Source organism: Mustela erminea, chromosome 6 (assembly GCF_009829155.1).
Source record: "Mustela erminea isolate mMusErm1 chromosome 6, mMusErm1.Pri, whole genome shotgun sequence".
In the NCBI taxonomy this organism is placed as follows: domain Eukaryota; kingdom Metazoa; phylum Chordata; class Mammalia; order Carnivora; family Mustelidae; genus Mustela; species Mustela erminea.
Window position 1 is genome coordinate 117,119,147 of NC_045619.1, and position 27,407 is coordinate 117,146,553.

The 27,407-nt window shown below is 39.4% G+C and overlaps 1 protein-coding gene and 1 long non-coding RNA gene across 2 annotated transcripts in view; one reads left to right on the plus strand and one right to left on the minus strand.

Annotated features, from left to right (window-relative positions):
- The first annotated feature begins 1,774 nt into the window (after nt 1-1,774).
- Nucleotides 1,775-2,453, plus strand: LOC116594253. Its single transcript, XR_004287127.1, has 2 exons — nt 1,775-1,958; nt 2,242-2,453. It is a non-coding gene; the product is annotated as an uncharacterized LOC116594253 (long non-coding RNA).
- Nucleotides 2,454-12,461: 10,008 nt separating this feature from the next.
- CCDC3 (coiled-coil domain containing 3) overlaps nt 12,462-27,407 on the minus strand; it is a 118,743-nt gene continuing 103,797 nt past the window's right edge. The window contains exon 3 of the mRNA XM_032349420.1: nt 12,462-15,581. Within this exon, the coding sequence (XP_032205311.1) occupies nt 15,306-15,581 (276 nt within the window). The 3' untranslated portion in view covers nt 12,462-15,305. The remainder of the gene's footprint in view (nt 15,582-27,407) is intronic.

Sequence of the window (27,407 nt, forward strand, 5' to 3'; positions counted from 1 at the left end):
CTGCGGGCTTTTTATCATGCTATCAGGCTTCCTTTCACATGTACAGTCTGCTGATGGGAGGAGAGGGCATACAAATAGGGGTAAAGATCCGGGTAAGGAGAGAACAATAAAGATTCGCAAGCTTGTCACTCCGTGTCTCCTGGTCGTTCTTGCTGGCGAGAGTGACAAGTGGCGCCGAGACCCGGGAACCTCAAAATTCGGTATAGGAGACAGGGGATTGACAACGAGAAGGTAAGTGTGCACCTAGAGTCTGTCTTTTGACAGGGAAGTTCCGTAAGGACGAGAGAAAAGCTTTCCAAAATGGGAAACGAGGTATCTAGGATAAGGATGGAAGGACCTTTGGAAGAAAAATCTGGCCAGAAAAGTTTTAGGAAAGTTCACTGATTATAGTGACGATTGCAACGTGAAAGCTCACTGTTTTAGTGACAATAGCAGAGTAAGCTCATTGGTGTTAGTGACAATCTTGAGAAAGCTCACTGTTTTAGTGACGATAGCAGACTAGTCTTTTCTTTGCTTCTTGACTATTTATTTCTGATATACTGTGGGTTCGGAGGTCTCGGGAGTGCGTGTGGAGGGGCCTCTGCGGGAGTTGCTGGAGGCGGGTGGAGCTCCTTTGGGAATGGGGGCTGCTCGGGTGTTCTTGCGCGCCATGGGGTCGCGGGGCAAGGCCTGGTGCCTTTGGACTGGAGTGGTCTGGTGCGAGCTTGCTTGTCTGGAGGGCAATATCTTGTGTGGAGGATGGCAGATCAGGATGGCTGTGCGGAAACTGCTCGCCGTAATGCGGGAGCTGGGAATGGAGCTTGGAATGCTGACTGGTACAGGACAGTTTTCGGGAAATCAAAATCAGATCAATTTTCCACCTGTAGTGTATTTGCAAACTGCTACTGCTGCCACTAGGGCGTGGAAAACCATACAAGACACAGGTGATTTACAGGGTCAATTGTCAAAAGCTGCTACTTACCCCGCACTCTTAACTACTAATTTATTATGTAACTCCTCTTAAAAGCACAACTTTTCCCAAATGTTTGAAAGTGCAAACTTGTTCTAAAAATATCAAGTTTTTGCCTACTCCTGTTTGTATTCGCCCCCCTTTTACGTTTCTTGTACATCTTCCAATGCCCTCATGGGGTGTTAACCCTAAAGGCCTGCTCCCCAATCATTTGTGGCAGATGGACATGACACATGTTCCCTCCTTTGGACTTCAGAGATACCTGCATCTGTCCATAGATACTTGCTCAGGAGTAGTAACGGCACCACTAAGAGGAGAAAATGTTAAAAATGTAATAACCCGTTGTTTACGAAGCTTTGCATGCTGGGGTGTACCTAAAAGTTTAAAAACAGATAATGGGCCTGCTTATATGTCTAAAACATTCAAGAGCTTTTTAGCCTGCTATGGTATTCAACATAGCACAGGAATCCCTTATAATCCACAAGGGCAAGGAATAGTGGAGAGAGCCCACTTAACCTTCAAGACCACATTACAAAAAATAAAAAGAGGGGGAGTAGGGGAAGAATACACCACCCCAGAGATCTCACCAATTTAGTAACATTTATTTTAAATTTTCTGACGCTAGATATGGATGGCCTGTCCGCCGTAGAAAGGCACTGGGGCCAGCATAAGCAGTCACAGATGATGGTTAAATGGAAAGATATCCTTACCGGGATATGGAAAGGCCTGGACCCGGTGCACCGGTGGCACCGAGGATCTCTCTGTGTTTTTCCACAGGATGCTGCAACTCCAGTGTGGGTCCTGAGAGGCTCACGAGGATGGTGGCAGTGGAGCCTGTGGATGACGATGGTGATGATCCTGAGCCAGGACAGCATGATAGAGGCGAGCCAATGACAGATGTGAGCACTGGTGAAGGCCTGGCCTGTCCCGATGCCACTGACAAATGAGTCGGAGATCCTCCCTCCTATCTTCGCCACCAATGCTACTACCGGCGTGCCTTGGGTGACAGGTGCTGGTTGTCTGAATGTTGGAACAGCTCAACAGGGGACTCTGCTTTGATAACAAGAATACCAACATACATTCCTATGCCGGTGTTGGTTAACACAGACGAGCTGCCTGTGTTTCTGCAACCTAGAAGGGACTTTGGAAGTGTCCCTGGCTTCTGTGGGAGACTGGGTAAAAATTTTTCCAAAGCTCATTGTCCTTCTTGAAGGAATGGGCAGGCATAGGGGTATTTTGTGCCCTTATGGTGGGAGCGTCTATATTTATGCTAAAATACCTCTGCCGTCTAGGCCGCCAACAACGACATCAACGAGAAATGATTGTACAAGCTATGATGGCCCTCAAGGCTGGTACCTCCCCCCAAATATGGCTCAGCATGCTGGACCGGTAGTCAAAGACGGGTAAGACTGGTCCCACATCCATAGCAACCTAAGACAGGGGCTCCTCGACCGGGGGGGGGAACTCGATAACGGGTAAGCATAGTAGGTGAGGATCGGCAACCTAAGACAGGCACAGTCCCTGCCATATATATAAAAGAAAAGGGGGAGCTGCCGGGGGCAGCTATGTACATAGCAGACAACATGGCGCTTGTGCCTGTGGCTAAACAGAGGACCTGCGCACCACCTGAAAGATGACTGGCTATGCCCAGAACAGGAAGCCCGAGGACACTGCGGGCTTTTTATCATGCTATCAGGCTTCCTTTCACATGTACAGTCTGCTGATGGGAGGAGAGGGGATACAAATAAGGGGTAAAGATCCGGGTAAGGAGAGAACAATAAAGATTCGCAAGCTTGTCACTCCGTGTCTCCTGGTCGTTCTTGCTGGCGAGAGCGACATAGTTTCCGTTATTTTTAATACTTTTGCCTTGTAATCTTCATATTGGTTTTATAAGTACTTAACTCACCAATAAAATCTCATTAGACTATTCTGAATTTAACTATATATTTATCTTTATCGGTGCCATTTATCCTTTCATATGTTTCTGTTATGAATTCATGCCCTTATGTTTCAGCTTAAAGTCTTTTTAACGTTTCTTATAAGGTCAGTCTAGTGTTGCTGAAACTCTCACTTTTTGTTTGTCTGGCAAACTCTCTTGCAATTATGAAGGATAATGTAAACTCAACTAATTTTTACATGAAGATTTTATATCTTGCAACTTTACTGAATTTGTCTATAACTCTGTGTGTGTGTGTGTGTGTGTGTGTGTGTGTGTGTGTGTGTGATCTTTAGAGATTTTAATATGTAATACCGTCCTCTCCTTCAATTCTAAAAGACAACATTGCTGGGTATTCTTGGCTAGTAGATTTTCCTTTTAGCACTTTTTTAAAAAATTATTTTTATTAACATATAATGTATTATTTGCCCCAGGGGTACAGGTCTATGAATCGTCAGACTTCCACACTTCACAGCACTCACCATATCACATATCCTCCCCAATGTCCATAACCCAACCACCCTTTCCCTACTCCCCCTCCACAGCAACCATCAGTTTGTTTTGTGATATTATGAGTCTCTTATGGTTTGTCTTCCTCCCAATCCCATCTTGTTTCATTTTTTTCCTTCCCTACCTCCCAAGCCCCCCACCCTGTCTCTTAAATTCCTCATATCAGGGAGATGGTATGATAATTATCTTTCTCTGATTGACTTGTTTCTTTCAGCGTAATACCCTCTAGTTCCATCCATGTCATTGCAAATGGCAAGGTTTCATTTCTTTTGATGGCTACATAGTATTCCATTATATATATATATATATATATATATATATATATATATATATATATATATATTTATATCCGAAATCTTCTTTATCCATTCATCTGTTGATGGACACCTAGGTTCTTTCCATAGTTTGGCTATTGTGGACATTGCTGCTATAAACATTTGGGTACACTTGTCCCTTTGGATCACTACATTTGTATCTTTAGGGTAAATACCCAGTAGTGTGATTGCTGGGTCATAGGGTAGCTCTATTTTCAACATTTTGAGGAACCTCCATGCTGTTTTCCAGAGTGGCTGCACTAGTTTGCATTCCCACCAACAGTGTAGGAGGGTTCCCCTTTCTCTGCATCCTCGCCAACATCTGTCATTTCCTGACTTGTTAATTTTAGCCATTCTGACTGGTGTGAGGTGGTATCTCATTGTGGTTTTGATTTGTATTTCCCAGATGCTGAGTGATGTGGAACACTTTTTCATATGTCTTTTGGCCATCTGGATGTCTTCTTTGCAGAAATGTCTGTTCATGTCCTCTGCCCATTTCTTGATTGGGTTATTTATTCTTTGGGTGTTGAGTTTGCTAAGTTCTTCATAGATTTTGGATACTAGCCCTTTATCTGATATGTCATTAGCGAATATCTTCTCCCATTCTGTCAGTTGTCTTTTGGTTTTGTTAACTGTTTCCTTTGTTGTGCAAGAGCTTTTGATCTTTATGAAGTCCCAATAGTTCATTTTTGCCCTTGCTTCCCTTGCCTTTGGCAATGTTTCTAGGAAGAAGTTGCTGTGGCAGAGGTCAAAGAGGCTGCTGCCTGTGTTCTTCTCAAGGATTTTGATGGATTCCTGTCTCACATTGAGGTCTTTCATCTATTTTGAGTTTATTTTTGTGTATGGTGTAAGGAAATGGTCCAGTTTCATTCTTCTGCATGTGGCTGTCCAATTACAACACCATTTGTTGAAGAGACTGTCTTTTTTCCATTGGACATTCTTTCCTGCTTTGTCAAAGATTAGTTGACCATAGAGTTGAGGGTCTATTTCTGGGCTCTCTATTCTGTTCCATTGTTCTATGTGTCTGTTTTTGTGCCAGTACCATACTGTCCTGATGATTACAGCTTTGTAATAGAGCTTGAAGTCTGTAGTTGTGATGCTGCCAACTTTGTTTTTCTTTTTCAACATTCCTCTGGCTATTCAGGGACTTTTATGGTTCCATATAAATTTTAGGATTATTTGTTTCATTTCTTTGAAAAAAATTGATGATATTTTGATAGGGATTGCATTAAATGTGTAGATTGCTTTAGGTATCATAGACATTTTCACAATATTTATTTTTCTAGTCCATGAGCATGGATCGTTTTTCCATTTCTTTGTGTCTTCCTCAATTTCTTTCATGGAGTACTTTATAGTTTTCTGAATACAGCTTCTTTGGTTAGGTTTATTCCTAGGTATCTTATGGTTTTGGGTACAATTGTAAACGGGATTGACTTCTTAATTTCTCTTTCTTCTGTCTTGCTGTTGGTATATAGATATGCAACTGATTTCTGTGCATTGATTTTTTTAAAGATTTTATTTATTTATTTGACATACAGAGATCACAGTTAGGCAGAGAGGCAGGTGAGGGGGGAGGCAGGTCCCCCACTGAGCAGAGAGTCCAATGTGGGGCTCCATCCCAGGAACCTGGGATCACGACCCAAGCTGAAAGCAGAGGCTTTAACCACTGAGCTGCCCAGGCACTCCTGTGCATTGATTTTATATCCTGACACCTCACTAAATTCCTGTATGAGTTCTAGAAGTTTTGGGGTGGAGTCTTTTGGGTTTTCCACATACAGTATCATATCATCTGCCAAGAGTGAGAGTTTTTGACTTCTTCTTTGTCAATTCAGATGCCTTTTATTTCTTTTTGTTGTCTGTTTGCTGATGCTAGGACTTCTAGTACTATGTTGAATAGCAGTGGTAATAGTGAACAGCCCTGCCGTGTTCCTGACCTTAGGGGAAAAGCTCTGTTTTCCCCATTGAAAATGATAATTGCTGTGGGTTGTTCATAGATGGCTTTGATGATATTAAGGTAAGAACCCTCTATCCCTACACTTTGAAGAGTTTTGATCAAGAAAGGATGCTGTACTTTGTCAAATGCTTTTTCAGCATCTATTGAGAGTATCATATGGTTCTTGTTCTTTCTTTTATTAATGTATCACATTGATTGATTTGCAGATGTTGAACCAAACTTGCAGCCCAGGAATAAATCCTACTTGGTTGTGGTGAATAATCCTTTTAATGTACTGTTGGATCCTATTGGCTAGTATTTTGGTGAGAATTTTTGCATCTGTATTCACCAAGGATATCGGTCTGTAATTCTCCTTTTCGATGGGGTCTTTTTCTGGTTTTGGGATCAAGGTAATGCTGGCCTCATAAAATGAGTTTGGAAGTTTTCCTTACATTTTTATTTTTGGAACAGTTTCTGGAGAATAGCTATTAATTCTTCTTAAAATGTTTGGTAGAATTCCCCTGTGAAGCCATCTGGCCCTGGGTCCTTGTTTGTTGAGAGATTTTTGATGACGGCTTCAATCTCCTTACTGGTTATGGGTCCGTTTGGGTTTTCTATTTCTTCCTGGTTCAGTTTTGGTAGTTTATACATCTCTAGGAATGCACCCATTTCTTCCAGATTGTCAAATTTGCTGGTGTATAGTTGCTCATAATATGTTCTTGTAATTGTTTGTATTTCTTTGGTGTTGGTTGTGATCCTTCCTCTTTCATTCATGATTTTATTTATTTTGGTCCGTTCTCTTTCCTTTTTGATAAGTCTGGCCAGGGGTTTATCAATCTTATTAATTCTTTCAAAGAACCAGCTCCTAGTTTTGTTGATTTGTTCTATTGTTTTTTGGTTTCTATTTCATTGATTTCTGCTCTGATCTTTATTATTTCTCTTCTCCTGCTGGGTTTAGGCTTTCTTTCTTGTTCTTTCTCCAGCTTCTTTAGGTGGAGGGTTAGGTTGTGTACTTGAGACCTTTCTTGTTTCTTGAGAAAGGCTTGTATCACTATATATTTTCCTCTCAGGACCGCCTTTGCTGTGTCCCAGAGTTTGAACAGTTGTATTTTCATTTTCATTTGTTTCCATAAATTTTTTCAATTCTTCTTTAATTTCCTGGTTGACCCATTCATTCTTTTTTTTTTAAAGGTTTTATTTATTTGACAGAGAGAGATCACAAGTAGGCAGGCAGAGAGAGAGAGAGAGGAGGAAGCAGGCTCCCTGCTGAGCAGAGAGCCCGATGCGGGACTCGATCCCAGGACCCTGAGATCATGACCTGAGCCGAAGGCAGTGGGTTAACCCACTGAGCCACCCAGGCGCCCGACCCATTCATTCTTTAGTAGGATGCTCTGTAGCCTCCATGTATGTGAGTTCTTTCCAACTTTCCTCTTGTGATTGAGTTCTAGCTTCAGAGCATTATGTTCTACAAATATGCAGGGAATGATCCCAATCTTTTGGGACCAGTTGAGACCTGATTTGTGACCCAGGATGCGATCTATTCTGGAGAATGTTTCATGTGTGCTAGAGAAGAATGCGTACTCTGTTGCTTTGGAATGGCTTTCAGCACTTTGAATGCATCATCCCAATCCCTTCTGGCCTGTGAAGTTTCTGCTAATAAACCTGCTGAAAATAGTATGTGGGCTCCTTTGTACATAACAAGTTGTTTTTCTCTTGATGCTTTTTAGATTATCTCCTTGTCTTTAACTTTTGACAATTTAATTATAATGTTTTACTCTGTAGTCATCTTTTTTTAAATCTGCATTTCTTGAATCTACATGTCTCTTAGGTTAAGGAAGTGTTCAGCCGTTATTTCTTTGAATAGACTTTCTGCCCCTTCTTTCTCTCTTTGCTTCCTGGGCCCCTATAAATATGTATGTTGGTCAGTTTAATGATGTCCCCTAAGTCCCTTAAGCTATCTTTAATCATTTGTCTTTTGCTCCTATGATTGGATGAGTTCTACTTCCCTGTCTCAAGTCCACTAATTTTTTCTTATAGTTTAGTCTGCTGTTCAATGCCTCTAATGAATTTTTAAGTTCAGTAATTATATCCATCAGCGTTGTAATCTGTCAGGTATTTTATTATATTTCCTTTCTCTATCAGTTAATTCCCTTACCTCTGTTTCATTAAGATCTTTCTGGAGATTCATCTTGTTCTTTAGTTGGGGATATAGTTTGTTTCATCATTTCCCTTGACACTCTGTGTTCGTTCCTGTGCATTAGCTAAAACAGCCACCTAAATCAGTCTTAACAGTGGTCTCATTGTAGGAGACAAAATTCATCTATCATCCTAGTCCATGTTCCTGGTTGTCTTTTTAATCATTGTGAATGTTCAAGCCACTATCTTTATTCCTACTAGCTCCCAGTAGTTGAGGGTTGCCAAAACTTGTCAGGGTTCCAAAGGGAAGGATTGCAGTCAGCACCTACTTGCAAGCAAGTTGGAAACTGGATCCTTAGGCAGCACCTGGGAAAGTATGTACTTGGGGGCTCAATTTAGGGAGAAATGGAAGGTGGGTGTTTTTGCTTCTCTCTTTGCATTGGGCCTAGGAATATAGCTGTGTGTGTAAGGGTACTCCTGAGCCTGTTAAGAACTGCTTTGTATGCTACAGTAGGACTCATGAATGCAAGCCTCATTCTCTATGAGACCCTGGTGATTGAGAAGCCCATCCGTTAGGTGGCAAACACAAAAGCTGGACCAGAAGCATGTACAAGTGCATTCTAGGGAGATCTTAGAGCAGGTAGAGGGATAGGCCAAGATACCAGATGTCTGCTGGCATCCCTGGTCTTCAAAGAGGTTCCAGTCAGCCTCTAGGTGCACTGTAAATTAGAAGTCTGGCCCCCCAGGCAGCAGCTTTTGAAGTATGCAAATAGACCCCTTTCAGGGAAAGACTGGAAGATGGGCATGTGTGTCTACTTCCTCTATACTGAGTTTGAGGGGGAAGGGGCTAAAAATTACCTTTTTGTTTCTTGACAGTTCTGTGGGATTCCTGAATGGTAGCCCCATTGGCTATCAGAGTCAGGTGACATAGAGACCTGTCTGTTGGCAGCAGCCACAGAAGCGGGGCCTTAGATGTGTATAGAAGTTCTTTCTATAGGGATATTGGTAACTTGGAGAGGGCTAGTGTGAGAGAGCAGAGTTTGTGTCTACTGGTTTCCTTGGTCTTTGAGGAGGATCACAGCTCCTCCCTGGAGACTAAACCAAAAACTGCTTCTCAGGCAACAATTTTTTTAATTGAGTAACTGATATAAAATATTGTATTATTTTCAAGTATACAATGTAGTGGTTTGATATTTATGTACTTTAGTAATGCACCACAATATATCTAGTTCTCACCTGTCACCATCAAACTTGTTACAATATTATTGACTATATTCCTTATGCCATACATTATATCAGTGTTTTATATATTTTATAATTGGAGTATTCTACCTGTTAATAGGATACCTATTAATCCCCTTCACCTATTTCATCCATCCTTTCATACCTCTCCCTTTCAGCAATCATCAGTTTGTTCTCTGTATGAGTCTGTCTTTGTTTTGCTTTGTTTGTTCTGTGTTTGGTTTTGTAGATTCTACATATAAGTGAAATCACAATATTTTAATATTTCTTATTGACCTTAGGACAAAACCCTCTAGGTCCATCCATGTTTTTGTAAATGTCAAGATTTCATTCTTTAATATTATTTAATATTCCATGTGTGTGCATGCACACACATCTTCTTTGTCCATTTCATCTATTGATGGGCATTTAGTTTCCTTCCATGTATTAGCTATTCTAAATAATGCTCCAATGAACATAGTTCATATAATTTTTTGAATTAGTGTTTTCTTAAGATAAATGTCCAGAAGTGGAATTGGTGGATTGTATAGTATTTCTTATTTTTTGAAGAACCTCTATACTGTTTTCCATAGTAGCTACTATAATTTATATTCCTACCAACAATGCATGAATCTTTCCTTCAGGAGGTTTTATACTTTTCAGATTATGGGTCTTTGTTCTGTTGGTTAAATTTTTCTTTGTTTTTTAATTTTATTTTGTATTTGTTTATTTATTTATTTTTTAAATTTTTCATTGTTCCAGAATTCATTTTTTATGCACCACACCCATTGTTCCATACAATATGTGCTCTCCATAATACCCACCACTAGGTTCACCCAACCTCCCAACCCCCACCCCTCCAAAACCCTCAGATTGTTTCTGAGAGTATCTCATGATTTATCTCTCCCTCCAATTTCCACCAACTCCCATCTCCTCTCCATCTCCCCATGTCCTCCATGTTATTTCTTATGCTCCACAATAAGTGAAACCCTACAACTGACTCTCTCTGCTTATTTCACTCAACATTTTAAAATTTTTATTATGTTAGACACCATACATCATTAGTTTTTGATGTAGTGTTCCATGATTCATTGCTTGCTTATAACAATCAGTGCTTCATGCAATCCATGTTCTCCTTAATACCCATCACCAGGCTAACACATCCCCCATCCTCCTCCCCTCTAAAACCCTCAGTTTCTCAGAGTCCATAGTCTCTCATTTTTCATCCCCTCCCGACTTCTCCCCCTTCATTTTTCCCTTGCCTCTCCTAATGTCCTCCATCCTATTCCTTATGTTCCACAAATAAGTAAAACCATATGATAATTGTCTTTCTCTTCTTGACTTATTTGACTCAGCATAATCTCCTCCGGTCCCATCCATGTTGATGCAAAAGTTGGGTATTCATCCTTTCTGATGGCTGAGTAATATTCCATTGTGTATATGGACCATATCGTCTTTATCCATTCATCTGTTGAAGGGCATCTTGGCTCTTTCCACAGTTTGGTTATTGTGGATAGTGCTGCTATGAACATTGGAGTGTATATGGCCCTTCTAAGTATTTTATTATTTTTGATGCACTTGTAAGTGAAATTGTTTTCTTAATTTCTCTTTCTGATAGTTTATTAGTGTGTATAAATGCCACAGAATTTACTATATTTATTTTCTATCTGGCACTTTTATTTATCTCACTTATTAGTTGTGATAGTTTTTTGGTGTAGGATTTAAGGTTTTCTATATATAGTGTCATGTCATTCTGCAAGTAGTGACAGTTTTACTTTTTCCTTTCCAATTTGGATGACTTTCTTAAAAAATTGAAGTATATCGACATACAGCATTGAATTATTTTCATATGTAATAGTGGTTGATATTTTTATATACTACAAAATCCCCACAATGTCCAATTACCATCTGTCACCATAAGTATATTACCATATTATTGACTATATTTCCTACACTGTATATTACATCCCCATGATTTATTTTGTAACTGGACATTTGGATATATTAATCCTGTTTACCTCTTTCACTCAACTTTATCCTCTTCCCCCTTAAATAGCCAACAGTTCATTTCCTGTATCTTGGGTCCATTTCTGGTTTTTTCTTCATTTTCTAAAATTCTACATATAAGTGATCATATGCTATTTGCCTTTTCTGTCTGCCTTATTTCTTAGCATAATACTCATCTTTAATTTCTTTCACCAATGTCTTGCAATGTCAGTGTTCAGATCTTTTAACTCTGGTTAAATATATTTCTAGGTTTTCTTTTTCATGCAAATATAAAAGGCATTGTTTTAATTTTTTTCATAGTTCTATATTAGTATATAAAAAGATTTTTGCTTATCAATTCTGTGTCATGCTATTTGTTTATTCTAACAGCTTTTGGTGGCCTCTTTAGTGTTTTCTATATATAACAGCATCTGATCTGCAAGTATTGACAATTTTGCATCTTCCAATCTGATGTCTTTCATTTGGATGCCTTTCGTTTCATTTTCTTGTCTAATTGCCAGAGCTAGGACTTCCAGTACTATACTGAATGAAAGTGGTAAGAGTGAATATCCCTGTCTTAATATTGATCTTAGAGGAAAAGCTCTCCATTTTTCACCATTGAGTATGATATTAGCTTTGGGTTTTTCATATATGGCCTTCATTGTGTTGAGGTATATTCCCTCCAGATGCACTTTGTTGTAGTTTTTATCATAAATGGATGTTTATTTTGCCAAACACTTTTCCAGTATCTATTGAGATGATCAAAGTTTTTATCCCTCCTCTTGTTAATAGGAAAATTACATGGAATCCAACCAAATAACATCTCATTTATGACCTGCATTGGGTCTTTGTGGGTAATAGTAGAAACAACACTTCTATCTTGAGTGCTTGGAGAGTGTCAAGAACCAAGCTAAGCATTTAAAGGAATGATTTTATTCAATCTTCTGAACAGCCTTTGAGGGAGAAGTGTTTACTAGCCTCATTTTACATGAACAAGTATAAAGAGGGAAATCAAGATGGAGTTGAATCTTTGGCCACTTTATACTACTTGTGTTTCACTGGGCAATTAATCTCTTGAAACTCCAGATTCCTCTTTAAGCATGGGGAACATGACAACTATTTTATAAAGTTATAAGAAATAGTAAATGAGAATATGGTAAAGGAGCCCAGTACACACTAGGTGCTTGATTTTTAAGACTATTTTAGAATATGGACTGCTGCTGAATCAACAATTTAGGTTATCTCTCCCCTAAGAGAGATGGGGCCTTGCATCACAGATGTGAGAATCCCTGTTACTGGGCAGGTACCAGGAAAAGTGTGACATCAAAAGAAAAAAAAAATCAGTAGGAACAGTGGTCTGGACATTCATATTTAAACACACAGTGGAGGCCCAAGAACTACCCCACGCTAGCTGTAGCTCACATGGTGACCTGTGATTCCAGATTCTGACAAAGATTCTAGATTCTGTCTGCCTCATTTCGTTTGTGACTTTGGGGTTTGAGAAGGCCAAGTGACTTTTCCAAAGTAGAGCTCAACAGTGGTCTGCATCTCAGAGATATGCTCAACCAACCTGTTGTAGCATTATCAATTTTGAAGTACTTGGATTCTTCTTGCATAAAAAATTCCTGTGGGTACAATAAACAGGTTGAAAGGGCTCCAGTAAGATGACAATGCAGCAGATAACAGGGACCTGGGGGGCTTCCTCCTTTGGCAACAGATTCAAATATATTTTTGCAGACCTTGATTAATGAAGCTTCTTCTCCCCTATGAGGAGCAGATACCACTGTTTCTCTGCAGGTGGGTTGAAAGGTGGGAACCCTGGGACAGAGAGGTTCAGCCATATCCCCCCACAGGAACATCAAGAGATTTGAGCTCAGTCTTCTATGTGTCCCAGGTGTTACTCACAGATGCTTCCCCAGAAGGATCTAAAAAGTACTTTTCCAGGCCAAAGCTGGAATCTCCCTGACCCCAAAGAAACACACATCACCTTACCATTGTGGCTGGAATACTGCTCGTATTTATTAAAAAGGCAGAACATAATGCATCTGTAGGGATCCAGGTTCCACAGTTCTCAAAACATTAGCTGTAAATCACCCTTAGGCTTGTCATTCCCTTGGGTGGAAGCCAAAATGATTTAATGAAATGGCCCCAGAAAGACTAAACTATTGTACTATGAAGGATACAGCTAATAAAGGAGTAGTAGAAGCTTGGAAATGAAGCAAAAACTGCCATTCTATCCAGTCCAGAGTGCAGACAACCCCCTTTAAGCAGTAGCCTCGAGTGACACAGGTACATCCTCCCAACCAGCTGCCCGAGCCAAAAAATGTGGTTTTCCTAAAGGCAGTGGAAGGGAAATCTGACCATGTAATTGCCATTTCCAGTGGTGGAAGTGGTCTGGAGTGGTCTGGGGGCAGATTTCCTGATGAGGAACCTGAAAGTTCTATCTGGAAAAGCAAGAGGGACTTCGAGATCTGAAGGTCCATCAGAAGGTAGTCACAAGATGACCACTTGGTTGCCTTCTTAAGAACCCAACTGCCACTGGATGAAATGTACCTAAATTAAGGGCTCAGCTGTTCTATATGTGGATACCCTTCTTACTGGCAGTACTGTCTTTACAGGTTTCTTTCCAAACAGGGGGAAGTGCTCTGAGGTCATGTACAAAACCTGATATGCTGACAGGTGGGCTCATGTGCAAACATTATTACTCCCAGGGGTGGGCAGTCCTGGTGGGTAGAAGGTGTTTTCATACAGAAGCAGAGACTGGAATGCCTGGAACCCTGTCTGGTATTTCCACCATAAGCATTTTCACTGCATAACTCATTGGGCAGAAGGCAATTTGGCCATAAAAGATAAACTAACAAAAAATACAAGAGGGACCTTACTAATTTCATCATTATGTCCAAGAGAAGTATCTGTTTTCCAAAATTCTAGGATGCATGTTTGTAACTGAGCTTTGTATTACATTATGAAAGATGTCTACATGACTGTTCATTCTTAGCATAACGATACATGTCTGGCGACAGACATTCAGAAGTTCTATGGGACAGACAAAAAAGCTGTAAAGCATTTGAGTTTTTATAACTGATAATCTATGTTTTTTATATATCTCAGTTATTTTTATAACTGATATCTATTACAGTATGGTATGCAATCTGGCCTTCCAGTCTTATTTCACACTCCCAGTTACTGTATTTTCTATCAAGTTGATATATGGAGTTATCATCCACTGTTTTAAAACTACTATGTAGACTAGTCATAGACTACTAGGAGGGCTAAGCTTCACGTAATATAAAAATGAAACTTAGTTTGCTTTCATGTCTCTATTGACAGTTATTTTCTCTCTGAGAACAAAACTACCTTACAGCCAGTTTAGTTAGGTGGTGAAAATGCTTGCATCAAGCCTCTGTAGAACCACCTGGAACAAGCTCTTTGGGTGCCTGGATGGGAATGAGGCAAGGTCACTTGATTCCAATAGGTAAGGAGGTATCTTTGCAGAAGTTAACAGTGTACTGGGTCAACTCACCTCAAATTCAGAGCAGCTGGAAGGAGTTAATGAGCCGACAGTAAGTTTGCATTTAGCAGGGGCTGAGATATTGTGCAGGCTCTTGCCAACTCAGCAACACAGTTTGATAAAACATGACCAGTCCACAAAGGCAATTCCCCTTTAGATTAAAGTGACCCATAGGTATCCTCTTTAACTCTGGGTAACTGGTCTTGGAAATCAGGTATAATTCATCTTGTTCAATTACCCCTCTCTCCCCACTGCACTGTTACGAGCTGTGCTTCAGCTGGCTGGAGTAGGGACACCACGCACATGGTTATTTACAGACATCCTTGGGTGCTTTGCAAGGTTGCCATCCACCTTCCAAAAGATCCAAGACTTGCTGCAGATCCCTTCTCAAAACCAATGATGGTCCTGGAGCTCAGAGCTGGAGATCTCACAGCCTCTTCTGCAATAAGGCTGAGCCCCTTGATTCTTGTACATCTAAAGATTCTAAAATATTTTTTCCCCAGACTTTCCAGTGTGCTCCTGAAAGCTGAAGACAGGCCCTAGGAGAGCACATGACATTCCAGGATCGTGCTGCCTCTGGACTTGTAAGCACTGAGTCTGGGAGCAAAGCAGGGAGGAGAAGGAGCCCAGCAACTAAGAAAATAACAAGACTTGCCCCTTCAAGTAACTAGCCACTACCAAATGCATATTTAAAACATCTACAAGACTTTTTGACCTATGTGCACATTAAAACCTACCATTAATTTACAATCCCTGGCAAGAGGCAACATGTTCCAGCAGAGTCAGGCAAGACCACTACTCAAGGGCTGTTACCCCCGCAGGTACGTGGCACCTGGTGGCTCCTGCCCCAGGGCATTAATGTGTGGGAGGGCACCTGCTGCAGCTGCTAACTTCTCACTGAGCTTCTGGTTCACCAGCTCCAGGTGGCGACCATTCTTTCGTGCCTGCCTCAATGACCTCTTGACCTTCTTCACCCGATCCCGAAGTTGCTTGTTCCGCTTCTCCAGAGTGGCCACCTTCTGCTGCAGCTTCTTGACATGGTCCTCCTCCTCAAACAGAGCCTTCTGCACTGATGAACACATGAGCTGTGGGGGAAAATGCCATGGGAGAAGCAGGTGAGGTTCATAAAACTTCCCTAGAGCAATTTCCCTGGGTGCTATCAAGTATCCAACAACACAGACTCTGACAGCCAATGGCTCCAGCCCCAGGAAGAGGACAACCCTCAAGCGCCTTTCTTTTTTCACCCTGTGAACCCTGCCCTCTCAGCAAACACAAAGGACCCTCTCTGTACTTCCATAGTTTAATTTTTAAAAGCTATTAAATGGTTTATCTTTTTACATGTTTACCAGCTTGTGTACTACTGATTCCCTGAGGGGGTTGGTGAGTCTTCACTTTTTTCTCTGATTCAGCAATTTTGCCTATTGAATTCTAACCTGAGTTTAAAACATTTTCCAGGGGAGCCGGAGTGTGAGGATCAGCCACAGAGGGTCTTCAAGGTATTTCTACTTATAGGGCTTTGCTGTACTATGCATCAAATATTCCCACTCTGCAAACTATTTTGGTCATGGCAGGATCGGCTTGAAGGAAGAGGCACTTTTTAAAACAAAGTTTTTCTTTCTTAACAAAGCCACCTTGGTTCTTTTGGTTGTTGTGGTTTTATGGTTTTTGTTTTGTTTTTACAGAAAACAAAGATGTTCTAAATTTTGTTATGCCAATAAACCAATAAGCAAAAGGCCAGGCCCCCAAACAAAAATATACAAAATGGGGCATCTGGCTAGCTCAGCTGGTAGAGCATGTGACTCTCGATCTTGGGGTTGTGGGTTCGAGCACCACACGGGTGTACAGATTAATTTAAAAATATCTTTATTTTAAAAATTCACAAAGAATTGGGATAGTTCACTGGAAAGGAAGCATAAAGATACATGCAAATGAGAGGTATAATGAATTGCTATTTTTCAGACTGACAAAATCAAAAAGTTAATTATTAGAGAAATAGGCACTCTTATACTGTGGATAGAGTATAAACCTCTATAAAAAGTGATTTGGCTTTATCTACAAAAATGAAAACTACATATACACCATGACCTAGTCATTTTGGAACTTCATCCCATTGTAATATTCCCACTTGTACCAACATATACCTACAACAAATAATACTGTCCTAAGGTTGAAGAGTGATATTAGCATCACAGCAGCCTAAGATATCCCTCGTTTTTGTCCCTCAATGCAACAATAAATGAGCATCCATTACTAAATGTTCGTGCCTTTGGGAGACCTATGGGATCTAGCATCATATGCCAAGGGATTCAGGAGGAGTCTGGGCCACTTATGTATCAGAGAGATCTCATTTCTACCTAGGAACCAGTTCCAGGGTCTCTCAGTCAGAAGACCTCAACATATTTCTCCAAAGATGACATAAATACAGCCAATAGGTATATGCAACAGTGCTAGACATCACTACTCATTGGAGAAATGAAAATTCATACCACAATTATCATCACTTCCTACTTATTAGAAGGGCTATTATCAAAAAGACAGAAGATAGGGTTCCAGTTCAAGATAGTGACAATAAGCAATTCAGTAATATGGCAGGATACAAAATCAATGCGCAGAAATCAGTTGCTTTCTTATATACTAACAATTTAACTGTAGAAAGAGAAATTAGAGAATCAATTGCATTTGCAAACTATAAAAGTTGCTACCTGAAGTTCTGCTTTCCAATCAGCATGAATCCAGATGCTGACTGAGATCCTCCCCTTTGAGACAGTGAAAGGTCTTGGCACAACCTCCACTTCTCAAAGCCACTAAAAATAAAGTAAGCTGCTTGGACAGTCACAGGGGTTGAGAGACAGCCAAGAGCTAATAAGCCAGAGAAGAATGGGAGATGTGACTCTTTTATCTAATGCATAGAAATCAATACAGAGAATAGATCAAAATGAAGAAATAGAGGAATATGTTCCAAACAAAAGAACAAGAGAAAACCCCAGAAAAAGATCTTAATGAAATGGAGATGAGTGATGTACCTGGCAAGGAGTTCAAAATAACAGTGATAAAGATGTCCACTCAATTCAGGAGGGTAACACATGAACCAAGTGAAAAATTCAACAAATATAAAAGAAAGTACTTAATAAAAGGGACAGAGCTGAAGAACACAATAACTGAAGAGGAAAATACTGCAGAGGGGTTAAGCAGCACACTTGAAAACACAGAAAAAAATGATCCATGAATTCAAAGGACAGGACAGTGTAACTTATCCAGTCAGAACAGCAAAAAGAAAAAAAAGATTAAAAAATAGTGAAGATAGCTGATGGAACTTTGGGGACCCCATAATGTGAATGTTGGTCTGCTTAATGTTGTCCCCTAAGAAGACTAGAGAAAGAGGTAGAAAATGTATTTAAAGAATAATGACTAAAAACTTCTTTAACCTGGAGAAATAGGCATGCAGATCTAGGATGGCCAGAATATTAAACAGCATATGAAATAAGATGAACCCAAAGAGATTAGCACTGAGATACACTGTGATCAAATTGTCAAAGACAGGAGAGGATCTTAAAAACAGGAAAAAAAATAAAACTTACATACGAGGGGACCCCTACACACACACAAGACTATCAGATTCTTCAGAAATTTTCCAGGCCCATAGAGACTTGCATGATGTATACAGGAATACCTGGTTTTGTTGTGCTTCATAAATACTGCATTTTCTGTCAATTGAAGATCTGTGGCAATTTGCTAAGCAAGTCTATTGGTGCTATTTTTCCAACATTTTTTCACTTTGGTAATTCTGTGACAGTTTGGTGACTCTTGAACTATTTCAAACTTTTCCATTATTATATGTCATGGTGACCTCGGATCTTTGACGTTACTTTTATTTGTTCCATATCCACATAAGAAGGCAAATTTAAATGTATGTGTTTTGGCTGCTCCCCCAAATGGGGGGCAATTCCCCCCATCTATTTCCCTCACTCTGGGTCTCCCTGTTCCCTGAGACAAAACAATAGTGAAATTAGGCCAGTTTATAAGCCTACAATGGCTTCTAAGTGGATAGTGAAAGGAAGAGTCATATACCTCGCACTTTAAATCAAAAGCTAGAAATAATTAAGCTCAGTGAGGAGGGCATGGCAAAATCTGAAACAGGCTGAAACCTAAGCCCCTTATATTCAATAGTTAGCCAAGCTGTGAATGCAAAGGGAAAGTTCTTGAAGAAAATTAAAGGTGCTACTCCAGTCAACACAAATGAGAAGAAAGAAAAACAGGTTTTTGGCTGATGTGGAGAAAGTTTTAGTCATCTGGAGAAAAAAAAAATCAAACCAGCCACAGGATTAAGCCAAAGCCTCACCCAAAACAAGGTCCTAGCTCTCTTAAATTCCATGAAGTTAGAGAGGTGAGGAAGCTACAGAAGAAAAGTGTGAACTTAGCAGAGGTTGGTTCATGAGGTTTAAGGATGACACCATCTCCATAACATCAAAGTGCAAAGTAAAGCACAAAGTGAAGATGTAGAAGGTGCAGCAAGTTCTCCAGATCTGAGATAATTAATAAAGGTGGCTATACTAAATAAGATATTTTTAATGGGGATGAAATAGCCTTCTATTGGAAAAAGATGCTATCTAGGGCTTTCATTGATAGCAAGGAGAAGTTAATACCTGGCTTCAAAACTTCAAAGGACTGGCTGACTCTTGTTAAAGGCTAATGCAGCTGGTGACTTTCAGTTGGAGCCAATGCTCATTTACAATTCTGAAAATCTTATGGCTCTTAGATATTATGTTAAATCTACTCTGTGTTCTATAAATAAAACAAAAAAGCAAGCTGAACACACTTGCATTTACAACATGGTTTACTGAAGATTTTAATCCCACTGTGAGACTTGCTCAGAAAAAAAAAATTCTTTCAAGATATTACTGCTCATTGACAATGTAGCTGGTTACCCAAGAGCTCTGATGGAGATGTATGAAGAGATTAATGTTTTCATGTCTACTAAAACAATAGCCATCTGCAGCCCATGGATCAAGGAGTCACTTCATATTTCAAGTCTACTTACTTAAAAACTATACTTTATAAGGCTATAGTTGCCACCGACAGTGATTCCTCTGATAATCTAGGCAAAATAAAAACTATTCTAGATGCCATTAAGAACATTCATCATTGATGGGAAAATGTCATAAATCAACATTAACAGGAGTTTGGAAAAAGTTTATTCCAAACCTCATGGATGACTTTAAAGGGTTCAAAACTTCAGTGGAGGAAGTGCCTGCAGATGAGGTGGAAGTAGAAAAGAACTAGAATTAGAAACAATGAGTTTTGGAACAACACTGCTTCAAAAACTAATTATTTTTATGGTGACTAACATAATACAATAAAAAATGTAAAAAAAAATTGTAGCCTAAAGATTGGACAGAATTGTTGCAAAGTCATGATAAAACTTGAACAGATGAGGAGTTACTTCTTACGGACAAAGGAAGTGGTTTCTTGAGATGAAATCTACTCCTGATGAGGATATTATCAAGATTGTTGAAATGAAAATAAATGACTCAGGATATTATGTGAACTTAGTTAATATGCAGCAGGGTTTGAGAGGATTGACTCCAATTTTGACAAGGAGGTTCGACTACAGGTGAAACACTATCAAACAGCATTACATGCTACAGAGGAATGAAAGGAAGAGTCACTTGCTCTGGCAAACTTCACTGTCATCTTAAAGAAATTGTGCAGTCACCTCAACCTTTCACAACTACCACCGTAATCAGTTAGTAGCCATTAGTGATTACTACTCCCTGCAAGTTCAGGTGATGTTTAGCAATTTTTAACAAAGTATTTTTAAATTAAGGTATACAGATAGACAGATATAGATATAATACTATTGTGCACTTAACAGACCACAATATAATGTAAACATAACTTTTATATATACTGGGAAACAAAAAACCCCTCTCATTTTACTTCCTTTATTGCAACATTCATTTTATTGTGGTAGTCTGCAACAGAACCCACAGTATCTCAGAGGTATACCTATAATGAGTGGAAAGAAAAAAACTGCCAACCAAGAATACCCTATCCAGCAAAACTGCCCTGCAGAATTGAAAGAGAATATTTTCCAGACAAGCATAAAGCACAAAGAATTCATCACCACTAGAACCAACTTTCAAGAAATATTAAACGTCATTCTTTAAGCTGGAAAAAAAAGAGGCAGGTAAAAATATATAAAAGTATAAATCTCACTGGTACAGATAAATATAAACTAAAATTCAAAATCAAGTAAGTTTGGGAGTGGGTTAATCACTTATAAAGCCTGTATAAAGGTTAAAAAACAAAAGTGGTAAAGATTTGTTAATGGATTAAAATGATGTTGTAAATTGTGATATCAAAAACAAAATAGAAGGGGAGAGTTAAAGTATAGAGATTTAGAATGCTTTCAAAAATTAGTTCTTATGGTCTTTAAAACAGTTTTTAGTTGTTTTATATAGACTTCATGGTAACTACAGTACAAAAACCTATAGTAGATACGTAAGATAAATGTCTCTAAGCATACCACTACAGAATATCATCAAATAACAAAGAGCAATAGAAAAAAAAAAGGAATAAGAAAGCAACTGACTCTGCTGCTTTCTTATACACTATCAATGAAAATATAGAAAGGAAAATTAGAGAATTGATTCCATTTACTATAGCACCAAAACAATAAGATACCTTGGAATAAACCTAACCAAAGAGGTAAAGGATCTTTACTCAAGGAATTACAGAACACTCATGAAACAAATTGAAGAAGACACAAAAAGATGGAAGACCATTCCATGCTCCTGGATTGGAACAATAAACATTGTTAAATGTCTATACTGCCCAGAGTAATCTATACTTTCAATGCCATCCCAAGCAAAATTCCACTGGCATTTTTCAAAGTGCTGGAACAAACAATTTTAAAATCTGTATGGAACCAGAAAAGACCCCGAATTGCTAAGGAAAGGTTGAAAAAAAAAAAAACAAGCCTGAGGGCATCATGTTGCCTGATTTCAAGCTTTACTTCAAAGCTACGATCACCAAGACAACATGGTATTGGCACAAAAAAAGACACCTACATCAGTAAAACACAGTAGAGAGTCCAGATATGGACCCACAACTCTATGGTCAAATAATCTTTGACAAAGCAGGGAAAAATATACAGTGGAAAAAAGACAGTGTCTTCAATAAATGGTGCTGGGAAAATCAGACAGCTATGTTAGAAGAATGAAACTTGACCATTCTCTTACACCATACATAAAGATAAACTTGAAATGGATAAAAGACCTCAACTTGAGGCAGGAATCTATCAAAATCCTAGAGGAGAACATAGGCAGTAATCTCTTCGACATCGGCCACAGCAACTTCTTTCAAGACATGTCTCCAAAGACAAAGGAAATAAAAGCAAAAATGAATTTTGGGACTTTGTCAAGATAAGCACAGCAAAGGAAAGAGTCAACAAAACAAAGAGGCAACCCACAGAATGGGAGAAGATATTCGCAAATGACACTACAGATAAAGGGCTGATATCCAAGATCTATAAAGAACTCCTCAAACTCAACACACATAAAACAGATAATTACATCAAAAAATGGGCAGAAGATATGAACAGACACTTCTCCAAAGAGGACATACAAATGGCTAGCAGACAATGAAAAAAATGTTCATCATCATTAGCCATCAGGGAAATTCAAATAAAAACCACATTGAGATATTACCTTATACCAGTTAGAATGGCCAAAATTAACAAGACAAGAAACAACATGTGTTGGAGAGGGCATGGAGAAAGAGGAACCTTTTTACACTGTTGGTGGGAATGCAAGTTGGTACAGTCACTTTGGAAAACAGTGTGGAGATTCCTTAAGAAATTAAAAATAGAGCTACCCTATGACCCTGCAATTTCCATTACTGAGTATTTACCCCAAAGATACAGATGCAGTGAAAAGAAGGGTCATCTGTACCCCAATGTTCATAGCAGCAATGGCCGCAATCACCAAACAGAGGAAAGAGCCAAGATGCCCTTTAACAGACAAGTGGATATATAAGATATGGTTCGTATAGACAATGGAATATTATACCTCCATCAGAAAGGATGAATACCCAACTTTTGTATCAACATGGACGGGTCTGGAGGAGGTTATGCTGAGTGAAATAAATCAAGAAGAGCAAGTCAATTATCATATGGTTTCACTTACTTGTGAAGCATAAGGAACAACATGGAGGACATTAGGAAAAGAAAAGGAAAAGTGAATTGGGGAAATTGGAGGGGGAGATGAACCATGAGAGACTGTGGACTCTGAAAAACAGAGGGTTTTGGAAGGGGGTAGTGGGAGGATGGGTGAGACTGGTGGTGGGGATTTTTGTTTTTTACTATAATTTTATTTTTCAGTGTTCTAAGATTCATTGTTTATGTACCACACCTAGTGCTCCATGCAATATGTGCCTGGTGGTGGGTATTAAGGAGGGCATGTGTTGCATGGAGCACTGGGTGTGGTGTATAAACAAAGAATCTTAAAACAGTGAAATAATTAAATTTTAAAAAGACAAAGAAAGGAATAGAGGAATTACAAAACAACCAGCAAACCATTAACAAAATAGCAATAAATACATATCTATCAATTATTAAATGTAAATGGCCTAAATGTTCTAATCAAAAGGAATGGTTTAATGGATCAAATACATAACCCATCTATGTGCTGTGCTGCCTACAAAAGACTCACTTCAGCTTTGAGAACTGCTGCTTCCAGTCGGTGATGGGAGAAGAATTAGGCACAAATAAGTCAGCTGCAAGAGATTGGGAGCAGGGGACACCAGTCGAAAAGGACTGCTGCCACGAGCAACTCCACAGTCTCACTTTTATTTGATAGAAACAATAGCCAACAGAAGGACTGATGAAGGTCAAACGGGATTGTCTTGCAGACAATCAAGGAGAAGGATAAAGTTAATAGTTAAACAAGCACATTCAAAGGACTCATCTAACTAACAACAGGCGCTTCGCTTTGGGGAAGAGAAAGGAGCGATAATGGAAAAGGGAAGCAGGCGGTTTTCCTTCCACCTTGAGCTGACCTGGCGTTCCCTTCCCGGGTGCCCGGCTTCCCTGAAGCAGGCGGTGTTCTGCCCGGGGCGGGTGGGGCGTTTCCCTCTGCCCGGCTTCTGTGAAGGGGCGGCATTCCGCCCTGAGCAAGCCAGGCATCCCCAGCTGCCCAGCTTCACGGTCCTATATCGTCCTTCTCCCCAAAGACCCGTTGCCAGTATACGTTTTTCTAAAGGCCATATCTAAATGTGCTTGGCAACTAGTAAAATCCTCCAGGGGTTACAGTTTAAGTAACAAATTGTTCGTGGGGCAGCAGCAAGAACACACAGACGAAGGTGAAAAGATGGGAAATGATACCCATGTAAATGGAAACTAATGGAAAAATGGGTAACTACATGGTTATCAGAAAAATAGACTCTAAGAGAAAGGCAATAATAAACATAGATCATGATATAATGATAAAGGAATCAATTCATCAAAGGGATATAACATCTGCAAATATTTATATACCCTACAGAGGAGCGCCCAAATATATAACAGAAATAATAGACCTAAAGAGATAAATAGTCATATGATAATAGGGGTCTTTATTATCCTTCCATCAAAAATGAGTAGACTATGCAGACAGAAAAAGAAGGCAACACTCAACTTAAACTGCATGTTAAACCAGATGGATTTAAGCAATATATATAGACCATTTCATCCAGAAACCACAGAATATATATTCTTCTGAAATGCACATAGAACATTCTCCATGATCAACCCTGTATTAAGATTATTTTTTTTAAATTTATTTTCAGTGTTCAGATTAAACTGCTTTTCTAACCAAAATGATATTAATTACAAGAAAAAATTGGAAAATTCACAAATATGTGGAGATAAACATGCTGCTGACAAAACAAAAGTAAACATGCTGACCAAAGGTAATCAAAACCAAACCAAACAAAAACATGCCAAAACTTACAGAATGCAGTAAAATCTGAGAAACAAGAAACTTCAAATAAACAACCCAACTTTACACCTCAAGGAACTAAGAAAGGAAGAAAATACAAAGTACAAAGTTAGTGAAAGGAAGGAAATAATAAAGATCAGACCAGAAATAAATGAATTAGAGAATAAAAAGACAACAAAAAAAGATTAGTGAAACAAACAGAATAGATCAGTAACCAAAGAGATGCTTCAACTTTTACCACAGAAACTGAACAATGAAAAGAAATAGATAAATTCCTTGAAACATAAAACCTACCAGGAGTGATTCATGAGTAAATAGAATATCTGAACAGATTACTGGCAAGGAGATTGAATCAGTCATCTTTAATCACCCCCTCCCAGAAGTCCAGAATCGTATGGCCTCAGTGATGAATTCTACCAAACATTTAAAGAAATATTAATACCACACCTTGTGCAAACCTTGATACTGAATCTGACAAGGACACTACAGAAAACAAATTACAGGTCAATATCCCTGATGAACATTTGTGAAAAAATCCTCAACTTACTAGCAAATGAAATTAAACATAAGATCATACATCACAATCAAATAGGATTTATTCCAAGGAAGCAAAGGTGGTTCAACATCTGTAAATCCATCAGTGTGATACATTAATAAAATGAAGGATAAAAACCATATGATCATCTCAACATAGAACTAGAAATTGACAAGATTTAACATCCCTTCATGATTAAAAACTCTCAGTGTTACACAGGGAATATACCTCAATATAATAAAGGCCATACATGAGAAGCTCCCAGCTAACAACACACTCAGTGTTGAAATGCTAAAAGATTTCCCCCAAGATGAGCAACAAGACAGGGATGCCCACTCTTACCACTTTTAAGTCCTAACTATACCAATTAGACAAAAAGAAAACGCATTCAAATTGGAGTAGAAAAAGCTATCTATTTACAGGGGACATAATAATTACATTTAGAAAACTCTGAAATGTCACAAGCTGTTAGAATAAAAAAGTTCTGTAAAATTAAGAAAACCCATTTAGAACCGCACCAAAGGGTATATAAAATCTAGGAATAAATTTAACCAAGGAGGTAAAAGGCCTGTACACCAAAACACTGTAAAAGTAAATTCAGTCCCTATATAAATTCTAATGAATTTTTTCACAGAAATGGAATAATCATAAAGTTTGTATGCAACCACAGAAGTCTCTGAATAACCAAAACAATTCTAAACAAAGATGGAACAACACATTTCCTAATTTCAAACTGTACCACAAAACTCCAGTAATCAAATAGTATGATACTGGCATAAAAACAGACACACAGATCAACAGAAGAGAGTCCAGAAACAAACCTATGCATATACTATCAATTTACAACAGGGAGAGAGAAATATATAGTAGTAGGGAGAAGACAGTTTCTTTGATAAAGGGTGCTGAGAAACCTGGAACCCCATCTTACACCATACACAAAAATTCACTCAAAATTAATAACAATACTTAGATGAAAAACTTGAAAATAAAAATATCCTGAAAGAACACAAAGGGTAAGCTCGTAGACACTGGTCTTGGCAATGAATTTTTGGATTTAATACCAAAACGGAAAAGCAACAAAATCAAAAGTAGGGGCGCCTGGGTGGCTCAGCGGGTTAAAGCCTCTGCCTTCGGCTCCGGTCATGATCTCAGGGTTCTGGGATCGAGCCCCGCATCGGGCTCTCTGCTCAGCGGGAGCCTGCTTCCTCCTCTCTCGCTCTCTCTCTCTCTGCCTACTTGTGATCTCTGTCTGTCAAATAAATAAATAAAACCTTTAAAAAAAAATCAAAAGTAAACAAGTGGGACTCCATCAAACTAAAAAGCTTCTATACAGCAAAAGAACCATGAACAGAATGAATAAACCACCTAGACTGGGTAGATGGTGGAGTACAAGGATCCTGAACTCAACTTGCCCCACAGAGACAACCACCACATGTATTGCAACTCTCCCTGAAAAACAGGTAGAGCAGATTCTCCACAGTTAGTTGTAGAGAGAAGCCCATACTGAAAGGGGTAAGAAGGGGTAGAAATGCAATCAGGAACTAAAACCCTGGTGCAACCAACCACAAAATTAGGGAATATCACAAGCATGGAAAAGAGAGGGTATCACACTCCACATGGGGCACTAATCCCCTGCCCTAGGGACTCACACTAGGAAAACAAATCCCCATAATGTCTGGCATTGAAAGTCAGTGTTTTTTTTTTTAATTTTTAATTTTTTATTAACATATAATGTATTATTAGCCCAAGGATAGCCAGCATTCCAACTAACTCAGCCCAAACAGTTTGAAAAGCAGCTAGGATATATGTGAAAAAAAATATGTTGACTAATTTTAAGATGAGGGCCAGAAGTGCAGCCACCTGCAGATTCCTCCAGGAACAAAAGTGCTGACAGGTACCGTTTTTCCTGCCCTTCCCCAGCCTAGGCAGCCTGACACTTGGAGAGAGTTAACACTGGCTGTCACGTCTACCTTGCTAGCACTGCAAATCTCACCCCAGCAGGCAGTCCTCCAGAGTGGCTCCTGCACCACCACACCCATCAGGCAGCCCTGGATGGGACTGGCACCTTTCCAAAGTGACTCCTGCCCTGAGGTGGGGGTTAGCTAACACCACACACCAGTATACCCACAGCTACTGCAGCCAAGCCTCTCACTGGCTGTGCAGGGAGCAAGCCTTACTCCTCAGTATACTCACAGCTGTCCTAGTATTAAGTCCTAGTGGTAAGTACCTAGTGGTAACTCAGGTTAAGTACCAACCCCACCCACCAGCCAGCCAGCCTCTAAATTGCACATAGGAAGGAACACCTATATACCAGTGTGCCCACAGCATGTAAAGTGGGTCATTGCAGCCAGCTGAGCTGAGGGCCAACTCCACTTATGAGCTTGCTCACATCAATCATA